The 19,029-nt window shown below is 47.8% G+C and overlaps 2 protein-coding genes across 2 annotated transcripts; both read left to right on the plus strand.

Moving 5' to 3' along the window:
* The first annotated feature begins 7,951 nt into the window (after positions 1 to 7,951).
* On the plus strand, positions 7,952 to 13,143 carry LOC125524008 (transcription factor HY5-like). Its single transcript, XM_048689088.1, has 4 exons — positions 7,952 to 8,140; positions 8,313 to 8,505; positions 12,294 to 12,450; positions 12,757 to 13,143. The coding sequence occupies exons 1-4, from the start codon at positions 8,065 to 8,067 to the stop codon at positions 12,823 to 12,825; spliced, it is 495 nt and encodes a 164-aa protein (XP_048545045.1). The 5' UTR covers positions 7,952 to 8,064; the 3' UTR covers positions 12,826 to 13,143.
* A 1,449-nt stretch (positions 13,144 to 14,592) lies between these two features.
* On the plus strand, positions 14,593 to 17,880 carry LOC125524007 (putative cellulose synthase A catalytic subunit 11 [UDP-forming]). The gene is made up of 5 exons (XM_048689087.1): positions 14,593 to 15,322; positions 15,399 to 15,536; positions 15,629 to 15,757; positions 15,848 to 16,618; positions 16,701 to 17,880. The coding sequence occupies exons 1-5, from the start codon at positions 14,630 to 14,632 to the stop codon at positions 17,661 to 17,663; spliced, it is 2,694 nt and encodes an 897-aa protein (XP_048545044.1). The 5' UTR covers positions 14,593 to 14,629; the 3' UTR covers positions 17,664 to 17,880.
* The last annotated feature ends 1,149 nt before the right edge of the window (positions 17,881 to 19,029 follow it).

The raw sequence follows: 19,029 nt of genomic DNA on the forward strand, positions 1-19,029 counted from the left end.
TCAGCCATAAAGAATCCGACCAAACTGTACCGATTGCATAACTTATATGCTTACATATAAAAGCATACCTAACCAACAGCAAACCCAAAATAATGTTAACTTATATGCTGAAACATATAACAACATAACTAACTTAAGATAACCAGCAGCTTCCTCCACTTTCAGCAACTGTGCCCATCTTCACTTCTTTAGAAATTTGAGGCGGGGTGAGCGGTGCACCACACACGGAGAAGCCTTCTTCTTGACCGCCGTCCTGTTCGACAGTTGCGCCACCTGATCCTAAGCCACCTCCTCTTCTTCCACCTTCACTATGTCAGGGAGGAGGGGTAGGAGCTCGACGTCGATGGGCATTGTCTTGCCACCCTCGACGGCGACCGGCGCTACCATCTGCACAGCGTCCTCCTTGCCCTCCTCATGGTAATCAGGGATGACTAGTACCTCCTCCACGTTGTCCTCCACGACGTCAGAGCCCAACGGCAGGACTGGCTTCGACACGTGGCGGACCTGGTAGTCCGGGCTGATGGGCGCAGGGAGAGCGAGCTCGACGTCGACGCGCTCCGCCCTCGACGCGACGCATGCTGGATCTGGCCGCAGCGTCATGGTGGTGGAGCGGTACATCCACCACCTTGCGCGCTGAACAAGGGAGTCACTGAGCGTGGCCTCTCGCATTGCCCACACGAGGAGGAAAGCCGTCGGGACGCCACGGCCGTAGGGGAAGGCGCGCTTCTTCTCGGCATCGGTGAGAACTTTGACGAGGCCACGCGCGTGGTTGACCAACATCTCCGTGTTGGGGAACCAGCCGCACACCTCAGTCAACTGCGTGCGCCACCCCTCGTCATCGCCGGCGAGCTCCACCATCGCTCTCTGCCAGCTGAGGCTTCTCTCCATGGAGGCGGCTGCAGCGGTCGCCGGCGAGGGTTTTCTAGATCTACTGTAGGTGGGGATAAGAGGGGAGTTCGAACCGGCGCCCGTGGGAGGTGGATGAGTGCGTGACAGGGAGGAGAGTGGTACAGTTACTTATTTAATGGTATTTAGGACATGGGGAGGGGAAATGTACAATATTCTTTCTACCTCCCGCCCCGGTCATAACACAGTAAAGAATTTTTTTTTGATTTTTGTTTTGAGGGAAACATCTTACTTTATTTAAACAAAGTCTGGGATCTCGTCTGCTAATACACTAAGGATACAATCAGGGGGCTAAAGCCTCCAAACCAAAGAAATAGAATCCCCTACAGCTACCTTAGCATGAGCCGCCCAATTAACACAGTAAATAATTGAAGCAATTGTTCTACTCTTCTTCCTTCTCCACTTTTCTGCACATCATAAAAGACAAGGTAAGTTAATGAATGATAAATTTTTTAATATTCCGCAATGCATACAAACACTTACTTCTGATTTAGTTTGCATTTCTTGCTACGTCTAGTGTGTCCTAGCAATTTGCAAGCGCCGCACCGGGTTTTCAACTCATCAAAAAGAGAGTGGTCTACTATTTTTCGAGACAGGGCGACTCTCATCTACCTTTGTTGCACCTTTACTTGACACTTTCATAGGATCTTTAACCGCAATCATGTTGCCTTCACCATCGTCCACATATTCAACTGCACACTTATTGATGTCATTTGTTTGCTTGATCAAATTTTTCTGTAGCAGATCATACTCATGACTCTTAGCTATCATAGCCTTCAAACTCTCCTGTAACTGATCCCACAAAGCAGGGTGTTTGCATGCCGCATGCATAGCTTCTGACGCTAGCACACTGACCTGGCTATATTTCATTCTTTCCCCGGCCCCAGTCCAACCAAATCCCAACAGATGGCGTGTGTGCCTTGCGGGCAGTCCCAACCTTGCTTCTTTTGTGAATCGAACAAGAACTAAACACTTTGGTATTTCAGATATGTTCAAGTGCTTCAGTACATGGAATATGTGCTTGCAAGGTAGACCCTTTCGAATCATTCTTCTGCAACTGCACCTTATAGTTTCTGTGGAATTTTCTGGTGTATACTCCACCCAAAACGGCGCTTCCGGTTATTCTTCCAGGCCACGATGTATTGCTGTGATCCGTCTCCTAGCTTAATTTCTACAATCTCCATGCCACCAATTTTTCCAAGATCATGTTGCAACATATATAAGTTTGCTGGAGTGAAGACGTGAGAAGCAGCTATCTCAAGTTCCCTCGAGCTAGTAACTGGCACCGGTAAACTCTGTGAGGCCGTGCAGTCATATCGCGCCTCGTTTTCACGGATACGCACAACGGCGTACTCATAGTGCAAAATCATATCCACCAGGGTCATTTCACCGTCTAGGTGGAGGTGAAGGAATGAGTTCAGGCTTTCACTCCGCTGGTTGCTTTTCATGCCAAGCCAAAACCCCTCTGTCAGATAAGCCGCGACCCACAGTCTCCTCTTCTTATACATCTGTCTCAACCATGTTACAGTTTTTTCCGACTGCCATCTTTTGGAAAATGCATGTCATCTCTCCTCAAACGTGGCCGTGAACGTGCTGTAGTACAGAAGAGTTCGGAACTCCTTCAAGGACTTGTGACTGGGGTGAATCTTCATATTTTTCTCTATGTGCCACGTACATATACGGTGCCACACGTCTGGCAAGACTTCACGAATTGCCTTGATCATCGCAGCGTCGGCGTCTGTGATAACACTCTTAGGCATCTTTTGACACATGGACCTCAAAAAAGTCTGCAGAAGCCACACGTATGTCTCCTCGGTCTCGTCCGAAAATATGGCACAACCAAAAACAGTGGTCTTTCGGTGATTGTTAAGACAAACAAAAGGTATGAATGGCATACCATAGCGGTTCATCTTGTACGTGCTGTCAAATACAAGCACGTCGCCGAAGTCCTCATAGTCATGACGAGACTGGGAGTCGCACCAGAACATCCTATTCAAATGTCCTTCCTTATCTAGTTTGTACTCGAAAAAGAAGTTAGGATCCCTCTGTTTCCTACTGGCCATGATGCCTATGGCTGTGGCAACATCACCTTTTGAAAGCAGCTTCCTCTTCTCCTTGACGCAAAGGTTGTATATTTCACGCCTGGTAAAACCAACACCGCCGTACCATACATGTTTGCTGATGAAGCAATCCATCATGTCGTGAATTCTAATCCCTGCAGCTCCCATGGACATTATCTCATGCTTCTGGTACTCTTTGATTTTTCTGTGGGACCAAAGAAAAGGTACCTCGTCCGGTCCTGCCAACATATGGCTATGCCTGTCCTCAAAACTTTCAACATACCAAACCCCACGCATTTGGTCAAGCTTGACGGTCAGGTGCGCTTCGCAAAAGCAGTGTGTCTCGGCTCTGAGCCTACGGCTGTGTCCTTCCTCAGTTAGCAACTTGCGGTCACGTTTCCTTTTTCTGGAACAAACAAACCGCCTATAACGCATATGACGTGACTCCGTTTTGCTATACCTGACCTTATTCTTTCTAATGCTGAAACCATTATCTCTAGCATAGCTGTTGTAGAAATCATACGCAGCATCGTGAGATGTAAAGGTCATTTCTATTATCTGCATAAACATATCCCTCTTATCATCTGCACTGGCAGTATTTTGGACATTCTTTGCCCCATCATCTTGTGTCACCTACACAATCAAACCACAGCCATGAAAATAGTTTTCTATGGTTTAACATTACTTACTTCCATAGAACATTGATTACACACATATCTCACTCATGATGACCGACGACTAGGACTCCCCAGAATCAGGTGCATCTAATGATTCGTCGTTAAGGCCTGTCTCCGCGTCGGATTCACCATAATAGTCGTACGCATTATGACATTCGGAAATGAACTGAAAAATACAACACAAATATACAATTACTTATCATATAATATTCCAGAACAAATTCAATTTGCATGCCAACAAATTTTTTCACTTACGTACCTGACTAATGTAATCTTCATTCGAGAGCTCCGAGTTGTTATCCTGATCATCATCAAGCTCATCAATCTATAAATTTTCAACACGAAGATTTAATGTTGTCGGATGCCATCAAAAAATTACAACATGACAATGCCACTCACATTAAGATCGTCCCATTGGTTCCCATTCTCCGACCGATCTTCAAGATCTGGATTTTCATCATCTGACCAATCTTCTATCCAGTCTTTCATCAGTTCTCCAAACTCCATGTCTACCATGATATCAGTTAACTCCTCGTCCGCCATTTCCTACAACCAATAATATGTATCATCACATGTGCAAACATTATCAATGATGAAATATACAAGACATAGCACACGATCGCGGATGTTATGTAAACAACCGCAACCGAGGCCGTTCAGATCTACCAAACTTAGTAAGGAAGATGGCCACGGCACCCGTCGTGATCACTTTCAATCGCGAGGAACTGCACGATCTCAAAACCTAGCTTGATCTGTGATTACCTCTGCCGCCGGATACCTAGGTTAGCCACCACATCAAATAACGATACCGGTGGTGCGCACAGCCGACGGCAACCGACGCCACGTGAACCCAGATCACGAGGGGCTGCACTACCGGAACAAAGATCCACGATCGCATGCGCTGCCGGGTAGCTAGGTTACCCGCCCCGCTAGGTTAACCACTACCACTGGCGACGGCAGTTCGTTCGATATTGCCGCGAGTGAGACTATAGGGGGGACGCGAGATGCGGTACCTGTGCGCGCTTGTTGGAGATTCACGACGTTGTCGCGCCCGCTGTCCGACGAGATCGCCGGCGACGAGGTAGCCGCTGCTGGAGATCTACTACGTGACTTATGAACCTGCGTCAATGCTCGCGAGATTGATGGAGCTGCATGAATGATTGGATTCGGCAGGTCTTACGTGGACGTGGGGTCGTGTGATGTTTTTTTTCGAATTAAGGTACTGTACGTATACGGTCTGGGTTATACAGGGTTAGACAAGGCTTGGATCTGGGCTACGGCGAGCCAGGAAAAAAACAAACTCGTGAGGATAAAAATACTCCTCCGAAATTAGGTTAGGGGGGAGCACCGAAGCAGGGCTCCAAGTATGAAGGCTCATGCACTTGATTTTGAAGCAAACCGCAAAAATTGTATCAATCGAGTGAGGAATGACGATTTTGCTAGTGCGATGTTTTGGCTAAAATTGCCATAAAGGTTTGCGTGCTCGATTTGAAGCGGGCTATAGTGTTTTTGGCTAAAATTATCGTGATGACCGGGTCGATACAATGAATCTCGTGGAGTTCTTGCTGTACGCACCGGGGAAATTGAACGGGACTGTGCGGCCGATTATAGCCGAAATACGATGAATCTCGTAGAGTTCTTACTGTACTACGCATCACTCTCTATCTCGCAACCACCGACAACGCGCGAGAGTTGAGATCCACGATTCATTCACCATGCACCATCCACCGTCGCCTCCCTCCCTTCCGCCTCACGAGGCGGACGGCGAGCCACGCCGCCGCTCCCCGGAAAGGCCCGCAATAAAAACCGGACGAGACACGCGCACAGTCGCCTACGCCGCTACGCTCGCCTACCCCGCTGCTCCGCGATCTGACGCCCACCCGTGCCGCTGGAGCCCCGGGTCCCAGCGTCGGCGAGGCGAGCCGGGGGTGCGAGGCCGGGAGCGCGGCCACGCGGCGGGCCTCGCCACCGGTGGATACCTGCGGCCAGCGCCTGGCGCGGGGCGCCGAGACGTGGAGGACGCGCGGCCGTGCGATCGGGCCGGGAGTGGGCGGGGTGGACGGCCGCGGGTGAAGCCCGAGTCCCGACACGCCTGGACGGGAGTCCCTCTCGGCCTCAAAACGGCGAGCTGGACGTCGACAGGGAAAAAGTGCTCTGCTTTTGCGTAAAGGTCTAGCTTGTCTTGTGAAATGTTGAACGGCGCCCTGGCAGGTCTTTCAAATTTGGTTGTGGAACCTTTTGAAATATACGGCTGCCTTCAAACCTTTGTTTTTCGTGGCAAAATTTTTCAAATTATTCATAATATGTCATGACAGTACAAAGAACGCCAAAAATAATATTCAGGTCCGTAGACCACCTAGCGACGACTACAAGCACTAAAGCGAACCGAAGGCGTGCCGCCATCATCGCCCCTCTTTCACCGGAGCCGGGCAAAACTTGTTGTAGTAGACAGATGCCAAGTCATAATGTTAATACCCTAGAGGACCAGTCCGCCAGAACAACAACCCCCACCGATGAAGATAAGCTTAGATCGGAACGATCCAACTTGTAAACACACAACGAAGACTAGATCCACGAAGATCCATCGACGACCAATACCGACTGAATCGTACAAGATCCACTAGAGACACACCTGCGCACGCTCTCTGACAACGCTAGATGCACCACTGGGACCGTGACTAGGTGGGGAGGATCTTATTCCATCTTGAAGGGCCGTTGTCACCACACCTTTCTGAGCAGGACACAAACCATAATCGACTTTAAAAACACATAAACACGTAGCAGGAACCCTCCTGCCGGCAATGATCAGGGTCCACCACGTCTCCATGACCTAAGGCCACCTGAGACGAGGCAGACTAGCGTCGACGCCAGTGGAGGTTAAGAAACCCTAATCATTTTTGCACTCGTGTCAGGAGGCGAAGGGGTATTCACGTGAGCCAATTTACTCTAGGGGTTCAAGTTATTTATCCAGGAATTCCTCTTCTCTTGTGATTTTAGATGATTCATAATATTTTTCGAAACCTCATGTTTGTTTCTACTTTCATAATTCGGTGGAAATTATGCTTAATTTGGCTAGAGCATACATGTTGCTATGTAGTACAATTCTCATTTTTTTTATTCAACACACATGACACTACTTTCAGTTATAGTAGTTTCTTACTCCTTGCCTTTTATGTCTTTCATTTAAACAAGCAAGCAAGCATGCACTACTCACTGTATCAAAGAAACTCTAGGCTTAATCAAGGGCCATTTTCTTTGAAATCATTTGTCTTAAACGAAAAGATTACCCATTGTTGTTATAACCAATTAGTTGTTTGTGTAGAAGTGCATCTAAACGTGGACCGAAAGTGGGTTGCCATTTTTATTTTTAAATTGTGTCAGTCGTGTCTTGAACTCCAGACCTCTTGGATCTGACACCATGTAGAACTGCATGCACCAGCTAGTTCACCCAAAGCTCAAACTGATAGAGAAAGGTGGGTTATGCATTAACATTTTATTACTTCCTTCGGTCAATTATATAGGGCGCGAGTTTGCTTTTAGGTTAGGAATTTGACTAAACCAAAATATGTATTACATGTGATGAAAAGTATATGCCTAGATACTTCATCCGTATATGAATCAAATGATATGATTTTGGTGATATATAACACATATTTGGTTAGTCAAATCGATGACCTGGAAACACAGACACACCCTATGGACTCGGCCGGAGGGAGTACCAATTTCATGTTGAAACAAAATTGGGAACACAATCTCCTTTTCTGGAAAAGAAAACAACTAGCTTGGCGGGTGCCCACTCTTTTTTTTCGGATGATAGCTCTTCCGCTAGTTGATTCGGTTTTGCGGTTCTTGAATTGTGCTTTGGTGCACTTTTTTCGTGATATGTTGTAAAAGAACACAAATGTGTGTGTGTGGTGGGGGGGGGGGGGGGGGGGGGGGGGGGTATAGACAAATGTTGGCTTGGCTCTTCAAATTCAAATTGCCATGATCCACTACAACACCAAAGTAGCCTAAGCAAATACTTCTTCCGCCCCAAAATAAGTGTCTTAACTTTAGTACAATTTTATTAAAGTTAAGACACTTATTTTGGAAGTTGTACTAAAATTAAGACATTTAATTTGAAAGTTGTACTAAAGTTAAGACACTTATTTTGGGACGGAGGGGTACAATATAACATGAAGGCAGATGGCTTATATGCAACACAAGAAGGGCATGGGCAATAAATACGGAAAATGATAGGGGTTAACCTGCAACAACACATAGTGGCGTCGGGAACAAACAGGTTGGCCATGCCTAGAAGTACTTCCAAGCAAGCTAACAAAGGAACAGCCAATCAGAGCTCAAATCAGAGGGGAGACAGAGAAACGTGCACACAACCACTGATAAGATCCTCCCCGGGACGAGCGCAGGAGAGGGAAGAAATGCAAGATCAGACGGCCACAACGACGAGCTCGCCGCCTTCCAGCAGCGACAGGTCGTCCAGCAGCTCCAAGGAAGGCACGTACCTGCACACTCTCATGCACGCATCCACGCGATTAAACCCCTGGCTACAGATTTCGTACATGCATGCATGATCCGCGAAGACATATCATGCGAGAGACTAGTTAGCTGTAGATGCTAATCGGTTTGGAGAACTTCGGAGACCAGCTGAACTTGCGCGCGCTTGCAGGGATGGACAGCGACGACGACATAGGGAGGGTGCCGGAGTTCGGGCTGTACCAGGGAGGCCCGTCGACCTCGGGAAGGGGGCAGGCGGCGGCCGGGGCTTCGTCGGAGCTCGCGCAGTCGGCGGCCGCTGCGCAGGCCATTTCCCGCCGCCGCGGCCGTAGCCCGGCCGACAAGGAGCACCGGCGACTCAAAAGGTATATATATGGTACTCCTACGTGCCACGATTACAGTGTCGTGTTCGTAGCTCGCCCTAGTATTGATCGTATTCGTACGCTAGTGTTTCCTTTCAAAACGATACTGTACACTAGTGTAGCCGAGCAATAGACGGCCGGTGCAGGGCAGCTGGCTCGGCCTTTCACGGTGTAACGTAGTAACTGAATTGACGATAATTTAATTAAAAAGGTTAAGTTCTGAAGTTCTTCATGTAGTTTCTTAACATTTCGGCCGTTTGTAACAAGTTGGTCAAGGCTTACGGATGCTGGACGCAATCCTGAGATTAGCTGATCCATATGACCTGGGGGAAAAGTTGATTTATTTTTTTTGCACGCCCGAAATGGGAGAAAAGTTGATCATAATATGGATTGATTATGATCAACCTTTGTCCGAAGACATATATGCGGTGATTTATTTTAGACAATTACTTGTAGATAAACCATTAGTTTTATTTAATTTTCATGTCTATAATAGTTTGCATAGATGATGAACGATTTTTCCATCACACTAGACTCTACAAAATCTAAGTTCTAGAAATCACCATACATTTTCAAAAGTAGCTACGCCTTCAATAGAATTAAGTACATCTTTCTAGCTACATCCTGCACTTTGCAGCCCAGGGTTATCGAGTGAAAGCTTACCTCAGATCTGATCACCATCTTGGCAACCTTGCTTAGAATTTGAGATTATTCATTGTTTTATTGAACATGAATAGATGGTACGCGTGTACACCATTACACACCTCACGTTTAAGAAGGGGTGACTACAAGTCAGTTGATTTAGAATCATATTGTTGCTATTTTCTCCTATAAACTTGGTCAATCTTTGCAGCATTTGAGTTGAGACAAAAGTTTTAAGCCTTCTTTGAGAGACATAGGGAGTACTTCTCGTTAATCTACTCTCAACTGTCCAATCAATACATTCTTATTCTCTTGCACTTGCATGAAATTTTCAAATCAAACGGTTTTTAGCAGTGACATAAAAATACCCACTCTATACAATGGACGTATCATCAGAAATACCAATTAAAAGAGAACTAAATAATTCAAATTACTGATAAGAGTACAACTAGAATTTGAAGGTTAGAAGTTTAAGTCAACATGTTGATAGTAACTTCAAACTTTTTAGCTCACATTTTAGTAGGAAGTAAGAGGGTGTTTGTTTACAGGGACTTATTGGTCTAGGGACTTAAATAAGTCCCTATAAGTCCCATCTAAACCAAACAGGAGGGACTTATAGGGACTTAAAGTGGGCATTTGAGACTTATGAAATAAGACTCTCAAGGAGGGACTTATAGGGACTTATAGTTGTAATATGGTCTTATAGAGACTTATAAGTCCCAGGAACCAAACATGTAGGGACTTTTTAGCGACTTGGGACTTATAAGTTGGGACTAAAAAAAGTCCTAGGACTTATGAACCAAACAGGACCTAAGTTTAATCCAAGTAGAGCAACCCTGCAAAGAATTCTCTAGCTGCCCGCTGGGAGGGGGATTCTTAGGCCCATATTTCCTTGCCATGTCCACCAAATTCTTTATATGTAAATGGCACAAGCATTGTGCCACCCTGATGAGCCAAAGTCGGAAGCCATGAACTTCAAGATTGCTACAGATAGGCCAATGGGCTTGCACACCAATATGATTAAGTCAAAGATGTTCTAGCTGGATGTCATGGTTTGGATCTCCCCGATATCCTTGTCACCAAAGGTTTCCTGTCCACTATAGGAGGTTCCAAAAGGATGATTATCATATTATCACATTGACCATCTCATTTGCCAATTAGTTAGTTCTTTCGATAACCATGACTTGCCGTATGTCATTTTACTACAAAAATGGATCTCATTCAAGCTCGATTGCCTATCCTATTGGTGCATATGTAAGTGGATGACAATGACATGATGGGTCTATCATCTCAAGATCTAGGGAGTTGGTTGTCCCAGCATAATGGACATTGATCAGTTTTCACACTCATGGAAGGACCTGCAAGGTACTAATCGGGATCGCAGTTACCTTCCGGTGATACATACATCTCTATTTTTTCTCTTTGATCGAGATACACTTGAGGATCATGGGGAAAATGGTGGTGTTGGCCATGGAAAAGAGGCGAGGAACGGGGCATTCTGAGGACATGCTCTAAAGCTCTTCGAGATTTCCACTAGGCTGTGAGAATGTAACATTACAAAAGAAGTTGGTGAATGGTAAATCATAATAGCTTGTAACATTGCTCTGTCTAGTTAGATAGATTGAATATTAACCAACACAAACCAATTCATGTAGTCCATCCAGTGGATCCTCATAATATTAGTCAACCTGGTGCCATCAAGCAGTGACTCGATCAGATGTTATTGGTGCACTAATGTACCAGTACTAGGCAAAGTCTACGCATGCAATTAAATTAGTAGAAGACATCCAAAGTTCCCCACAAATAAGATCTAGAAGGCACAGACAGATCTCAGAAATTGTGTTAATGGCTTGTCTTGCATGTGACAATCCTTGTAGTTGACATACTTATTGACTTTAGTTTGGCCATGCAACCTAGCTTTGTCGGATTTTCTTGAGGTAGCCTAAAACGATCACATCCATGAAAATATATGTCTCTATTATCGTGTAATGCATGATCACATATATGTCTCTATTATAGTGTAATGCATGATCACATATGTTCCCATGTGTTCCCATGTAATCATACTCAAAGTTCTCTTGGACCATCTCATTCTCTATTATCGTGTAATGCATGATCACATTGTCTATTGGTCCCAAAATATCACATCCATGAAAAATCACCCTAAAGGCTCTCACAACCTCCTTACTCAAAGGTTTTTGAGCCTTGGAAAAGTGAACTCTCGTGTTTCCTTGAGGGTATGCAATTGTGTCCACAAATGTAGACGATGAAGGATAGATGACATCTATAAGTTAGTAGCCCATATCATACTGGTAATTAACCATTGACTACACAATTGCAAGGTAGAGCATTTCTAGTAGAAAGCCATGCAAATGGAAGAGATCTTTGCGGGGCACTGAGTTCATTGTGAGAGCCAAGAATCCTAAATAGCAAAGCCAAATTCATAAATCATGTGATGCAACAGTTCAAGTATGATCGTTGGATCATGCCAATGCCATGCTACCATACAATTCTTTCATCTCCAGTGCATGCAATCGACGCACCCAAACATCCCCGGGAACCATGTTGATGTACCAATCTCCACGAGCCTTACAATGCCATCTGCATTGGGTGCTCTCAAACACTCATCTCCAAAGACCTCAATCACAACTTTGCAAAATTCCTCACATTCTTGATGGTTCCTTCTTCCCCAAAGCACCCATATCTAGCATCAGCTGGGACACCGTATGCAATTGCACATGTTGCTGACGCTATCTTCTGCAAAGCCCTCGAGCCAAGATTTTCCTATTGTATTCCTCTTATGCTTGAAGTAATTATGGTGTCTTCCACATAATTTTCAATGTGCAAGAAGATCTCCCCAAGATACATTCAGCGCGTAGCTCAAAAGATATATAACCTGCAAAAAGGAAGTACTAGAGCTTTTGATAAACAAAACAGACAACCATTGCTCTTGTTTGTTTGTTTGTTTGTTAGAAAATGTGTTCTCTGTCGCAATAGCTACCGAACGTTCATCACATCTTAGCATGGAGTATCCATATAGACTGAGCAAGAGTATTTTATTATCTAGCTTAACCGTAAGAAATAAAGGTGTGCTAACTCTTATTTACCCTTAACAACTATGTGGTCTCGCTACAATCTAATCAATCTAGATTGTTGAGGAACCGGGTGTCGGCGCAACAGGCACGGGAGAGGAAGAAGGCGTACATGGGCGAGCTGGAGGCGAAGGTGAAGGACTTGGAGACAAGAAACTCAGAGCTCGAGGAGAGGCTCTCCACGCTGCAGAACGAGAACCAAATGCTTAGACAGGTATGTAACCGAGAATCATATACTCCCTCCGTTCCTAAATATAAACCTTTTAGAAATTTCAATAGAACTACATACGTAGCAAAATGAATGAATCTACACTTTAAATTAAATCTATATACATCTGTATGTAGTCCGTATTAGAAACAGGAGGAGTATGTTCGAGGCATACGTACTTGAGATTAGTCGATATTACGCCACCTCTCATTAACTATATCAGTTACTAGTTAATAACATGATCGTGTAGAGCTATATATAGCTTGTTAAGCGGGAGATGCCTTCATAGTCTGACCAATCTCCCGTTTGCAGATACTGAAAAACACCACCGGTAACAGGAGAGGACCGGGTGGCAGTGGCGGTGCCGGCGGGGATAGCTAGAGCCAATAGTACCGCCGTGCCCGTGTGACGTCTGAGTGCTACGTACGTACTTAATTGTGAAATGTAATAAGGAAGTTGCTGAAATGGTGACAGTTCCTGTGATTAGCTTAGTGTGTTGTTTAATTAGATGGACATAATTAAAGCGCCTAAAAGATATACTACGCCTATGCAATATACTATGCATTTTAGACTGAAATTGCTTAGTCTTAAATGAGCGAGGGGAGCCGGCCGGCACCATATAATGTACTGTGAAGGACCGGTCCCTGCCGCATGTACACACGTCAGACTTGTATGTATTGATGAAGGTTGAGTATTGTATGTACTGATGTATGCACACATGTATGTAAACTGTGTACCATGCTCCCACTAGTAGGGATGCGAATTGTTCAAGGTGCAAATGCAACTGATTTAAGTTTCTTGTACTATCAGAGCACACGTACGTAGTAGCTATGAATCGTTGACACGGGCACAAAAACCAATAACAAAACATGGTCTGTGGCCGTACGGTTTGGTTGACTGAGAATTGCTAAATTTAAAACTGAAATGAGTAGGTAGCAATTTTAAAAAGAAGGCGTATGATCCTGATCTGCTGGCCAAACAAAAATGGCAAAATGGAAAGGTGCAACTTTGGTGCTTGACATGTGCGTCTGGATACAAGTCTAAAACCTGCACAAATAGAACTTAAATAATTCAATATTAAGAAGAAGAAAAATGAATGTGGCATCAATTCAACTTGCACAAAACCAGAAAAAATGGTGCAAATTTAGTGTTTAAATTATGTAATTAAATATGGTCTTGGAAAAATTGATGTTCAACCAATTAAATAATCAAATACTCCCTCTGTCTCAAAATAAGTGTCTCAACCTTAGTACAAAGTTAAGACACTTATTTTGAGACGGAGGGAGGCTTCGGTTTACCAAATATAGATATAGTTTCAACGCTCGGCGATGGTGGCATAGTGTAAAATAGATTTGTCTCCGGTGGCACACGTCTTGATCATAGCGGCGATGTACATAAAGGGAATAGCTTTCCTCGATCCATCTCATCATGATGACGTTGTCTATGGCAGCGCCGATGGTTCACGTGGGATGTTAGGGGGGCGCGGGGGAGGGGGGGGATCAGTGGTGGTATCCCTGGTTCACCATAGATGAAACCACATTTTTTTTTTTGGAAAAGGAATGAAAGCACATATACGATGCTTAGGTGTCTCATTAATATGGATTATTCTTTTTGTGCGGGAAGATTGGTTATTATTTCATTTGCGGGGAGGCGACGTTCCCTTCAAGAGCGAGGCAATTGTGCTCTTGAAGCTGTGTACGTCTGCACTATAATCTGTGGAATTATGGATCTATGTGTATATCTTACTTCATTGTCACTCGATCCACGTGTTAGCTTAGTGTTCAGTTAATACAGTAGTTTAGTGCAACAAGCAGGCGGCGGGCGCTTGACTGCTTCTCCTGATCCCTCAGCTCAGGATAAGCTCATCCTTCCTAGACAGCCACTTGTCCGTTGTTGCCACAAGCGTCGATCCGCCCCGCACCATGCCGTTGTTTCTTTCGCCCAGACCGCCTCGCGATCACCGTGTGAATTACGCACGGCATCTCCTCGCACCCACATACGTGGGAGGTGGGACGGAATGCGCACGACTGGACTCGTCGACGGGGACAAAAGGAATCCACTCGATCTTTCATAGTAGTATACTACGTATAAATAGCTCTCTTGGTCGTAGCATCCAAGGCTATTATGTTTGTCAGCGTGAGACGACGGTTTCCCGCACGTCCGAGGTCACCCGGCTCCCTCTGAGATGGACGAGTGGAGCCTCCACGAGGCGCCTCCGAACACCCCGGAGCGTGGCCTCCGCGCGAGCGCAGCCCGCGGCGGCGGCGACGGCCGGCCGCCGCCGGAGCCGCTCAGCAGCAAGGCGCCCGTCCCGTCCGCGCAGCTCAGCCTGTACCGCGCGGCCGTCGCGCTCCGCGCCGCCCTCCTGGCGCTCTTCCTCCGGTACCGCGTCACCCACCCGGTGCCCGACGCCTACGGGCTGTGGCTCACGGCCGTCGCCTGCGAGGCCTGGCTCGCGCTCTCGTGGCTGGCCGCGCAGCTGCCCAAGCTCTCCCCGGCCACCCGCGCCACGCACCTCCACAGGCTCGACAAGGACGACTGCTCTGGCGGCGGGAGGCGGATGGCGGGCGTGGACGTGTTCGTGAGCGCGGCGGACGCGAGCAGGGAGCCGCCCCTGGCCACGGCCAACACGGTGCTGTCCGTGCTCGCGGCCGACTACCCCGCCGGCAGGCTCGCGTGCTACGTGTCAGACGACGGCGCCGACATGCTGCTCTTCGAGGCGCTCTTCGAGACGGCGCGGCTCGCGCGGAGGTGGGTCCCCTTCTGCCGCCGCCACGGGGTGGAGCCGCGGGCGCCCGAGCCCTACTTCGCGCGGAACGTCGACTACCTCCGGGACAAGGTCGCGCCGTCCTTCGTCAAGGAGCGCCGCGCCATGAAGGTATATATATAATCGTGTAACAGATTGATCGATCGGAGGTGTGATCTGAAGTTCAAGGTGGCGCGCGTGCATGCAGAGGGAGTACGAGGAGTTCAAGGTGAGGATGAACTACCTCGCTGCCAAGACGAGCAAGGTGCCGGAGGAAGGATGGCTCATGTCCGACGGCACGCCGTGGCCCGGGAACAACTCGAGAGACCACCCCGCCATGATACAGGTCCTACTTGCTGCACCGCCGTGTCTCGAATAATCCAACGACGTTTTTGGCTCATTCTTTAGAACTTACGTTTTGAGCTGATCGTCCGACAGGTCCTCCTGGGGCACTCCGCCGATGATCGCGACGCCGAGGGGGTGGAGCTCCCCCGGCTCTTCTACGTGTCGCGGGAGAAGAAGCCGGGCTTCCAGCACCACAAGAAAGCCGGCGCCATGAACGCATTGGTCCGTGCGGCCGTACTTCAATTTTCTAACGATTTGTTCCGTGAGTTGCAGTGCTTCTCTCTTCTCTGACCTGGTTTTTCTGAGTGACAGCTCCGGGTGTCTGCCGTGCTGACAAATGGCGCCTACGTGCTCAACCTGGACTACGACCACTACGTCAACAACAGCGGAGCCCTGAGGGAGGCCATGTGCTTCCTCATGGACCCGGAGGCTGGCAACAGGACGTGCTTCGTCCAGTTCCCTCTGCGGCCCGCCGTCTCGGCGGCCGACGACCAGGGAGGTCGGTGGGGGAGCCGCGAGCGCGACTCCGTCTTCTTCGATGTAAAGGATCGAGTTCACTTCACTTGCCCGCCATCTGTGCCGCCGATTCGGTTCATCTGCTCGACCGATCACGCTAACGTTCATTCGGTTCGTCAGATCGACATGAAATGCTTGGACGGCATTCAGGGCCCGGTCTACGTCGGCTCCGGGTGCTGCTTCAACCGGAAGGCGCTGTACGGGTTCGAGCCGGCGGCGGCTGAGGCCGACGACGCCGACGACCTGGAGACCGGCCGTCGGAGGTGGTGCTGTTTCGGGGGCAGCGAGAGGCGAAAGCTGAGGCTGAGGAGGAACAGGTCCGTCGTGCCCTTGCTGGACTCTGCAGACGACGATGAGGAAACAGTGGGCGCGAGGAGGCGGAGGCTGCTCTCGTACCACGCCGCGCTGCAGCGCCACTTCGGCCATTCCACATTGTTCATCGCCTCGGCGTTCAAAGAGAAAGGGCCGGCGGCGGCGGCCATGGCAGTTGCACCCACTCCTCTCCTCAAGGAGGCCATCCACGTCGTCAGCTGCGCGTACGAGGAGCGGACGAGATGGGGCAAAGAGGTAGTGACAATGGCTAGTTTCTTTGGCGTGCAGACACGCGTGCCGTCGAGATCTGAGATCTGACGTTGATGTCCTCGTGCAGGTCGGATGGATTTACGGCGCCGGCGCCGGCCTGGCGACGGGATTCAGGATGCACGCGCGCGGGTGGGCGTCGGCGTACTGCGTGCCGGCGCGACCCGCGTTCAGGAGCTACGCGGGGGCCAGCCCCTCGGACATGCTCGCCGGCGCGTCGCGGCGGGCGTCGGCGGCCATGGGGATCCTGCTGAGCCGGCACTGCCCCGTCTGGGCCGGCGGCGGCAGCATGAGGCCCCTGCAGCGGCTGGCCTACGTGAACTGCGTCGCCTACCCGCTCACCTCCATCCCGCTCACCGTCTACTGCGCGCTCTCGGCCGTCTGCCTCCTCACCGGCAAGTTCATATTCCCCGACGACGTGGACGACTACGACGGGTTCCTGCTCGTCCTGCTGCTGTCCTCGGTGATCGCGTCCGTGGCACTCGAGCTGAAGTGGAGCGGCGTGTCGCTGCGGGCGTGGTGGCGAGCCGAGAAGCTCTGGGTGGTGATCGGCACATCGGCGGGCCTCGCCGCTGTCTTCCAGGGCATCCTCAGGGCGTGCACTGGCATCGACGTCGGCTTCTCGACGGACACGGCGGCGGCGCCGGCGGTGTCCGGTCAGCCGTCCGAGGACGATGACGAGGAGGAGATGATGCCGGACTCGATGCGGTCGGTGCTGTGGACGAACCTGCTGGTGCCGCCGATCAGCGTGCTGCTGGGCAACCTCGCCGGCGTGGTGGTGGCAGTGTCGTACGGGATGGACCACGGGCACGAGTCCTGGGGCCCGCTAGGCTGGAAGCTGGTGTTCGCCGCGTGGGTGGTGGCGCATCTGCAGGGGTTCCTCAGGGGGCTCCTCTCGCGGCGGGAACGGGCGCCGACCATCGCCGTGCTCTGGTCGGTGCTCTTCGTCTCCATTCTGTCGCTGATGTGGGTGAACACGCAGACGTACTATGGGCCGTCGGCACCATCGGCCACGCACCAGCCCATCTTTTGAGGGAGATCAGAAATAAAAACGGGATTGCTGAATCTCAGTCGACGGACTTAATGAATTCTTAACTGATGTTATATTCATGAGATCTTACACAAATGTTTGTGTAATTATTTATTTCTTTTTTATAAGTTTTGTCACTTGACGAATTTTGTTACGTCCCAGTCAACTGAGATCCAGTTGCACCCAAATAAAAATTGTACATGTAGAAAGGGTTGTTTTATGGGTGTTTCCTATCTAGCGCTCCACGCCCAGATTATAGACCATTTGGCAAACCGGCGCACGCCCTTTCCATTGTGCGCTGAACCAGACCATTCCACTTTTTTTCTGGTTTAATACGCAAAAAGGGGTCTGCCGCTGAAATTCGAACCGACGACCTCCTCCTTATGTTTAACTCGAACTAACCAACCAAGCAAATGACACATTGTAATGAAATATTTCCTTTTATACTTTCTTCAGTTGAGTTGTTTTTTCATTTTTCATTTTCGGTTTTTCTGGACCGGTTTTATTTATTTTTTGATTTCTTCTTTTTATTTTATTTCAATTTTTATTTTAATGTTTTCAAAAATGTACAATTAAGTTCGATGATTTTTTTAAAGTTGATGATTTTTTTTCAATTCTCATGCCATTTTAAAAAAAATTGATGAACATTTTCAAAATGGATGAACTTTTTTCCAGATTCAATGGTATTTTTTTAAATGATGAAATTTTTTAATTCGCAATCTTTATTTAAAATTTGATGAACTTTTTCAAAAACCACGAGTTTTCTTTAAATTTGATGTACTTTTTTCTAAATTCATATTTTTTTTCAAAATCCATGAACTTTCTAAAATTCATGATTTTACCGTTTTTTCAAATATTATCCCTTTTTTCTTCTTCTTTTTGAAAATGTGATCTAGTGAACCAAGGGAAATAAAATGTGAAATCTACATGGACCGGCCCACCAGCGTTGGCGTGTGGGCCCTAGGGAGCTTTCCTAGCACCTGAAGCGCGGAATAGGAGCTCACTATTTTCTGTTCCCTAAAAAATGTTGTTCTCTCAAAGGATTTTTTTAAAGTTTTTTATATAAAGAACTCCCTTTTTCTTATTGATTTGTGAAGAGTTATATCATTTAACAAGATGGGGCTAGATATGTGGGTACATCTTAGATCTGCTCAGACCAAAATGGACACCTAGCCAACTCAAAGGAAACAACAAGCAAAACGAACCCCTAGCCATCCTAGCCACCTCATAGGAAACGACAAGCAAAACGAGCCCTAGCCAACTCATGGGAAACAACATAGATTCTTTGGGCCAATGCTTAAAATGAGTTTGAGTAATTTCACATGCCATATGATAGAAATTATCGAAAATTAGTGTTGCAACTTATACC

This window comes from Triticum urartu, chromosome 7 (assembly GCF_003073215.2).
Source record: "Triticum urartu cultivar G1812 chromosome 7, Tu2.1, whole genome shotgun sequence".
NCBI lineage: Eukaryota > Viridiplantae > Streptophyta > Magnoliopsida > Poales > Poaceae > Triticum > Triticum urartu.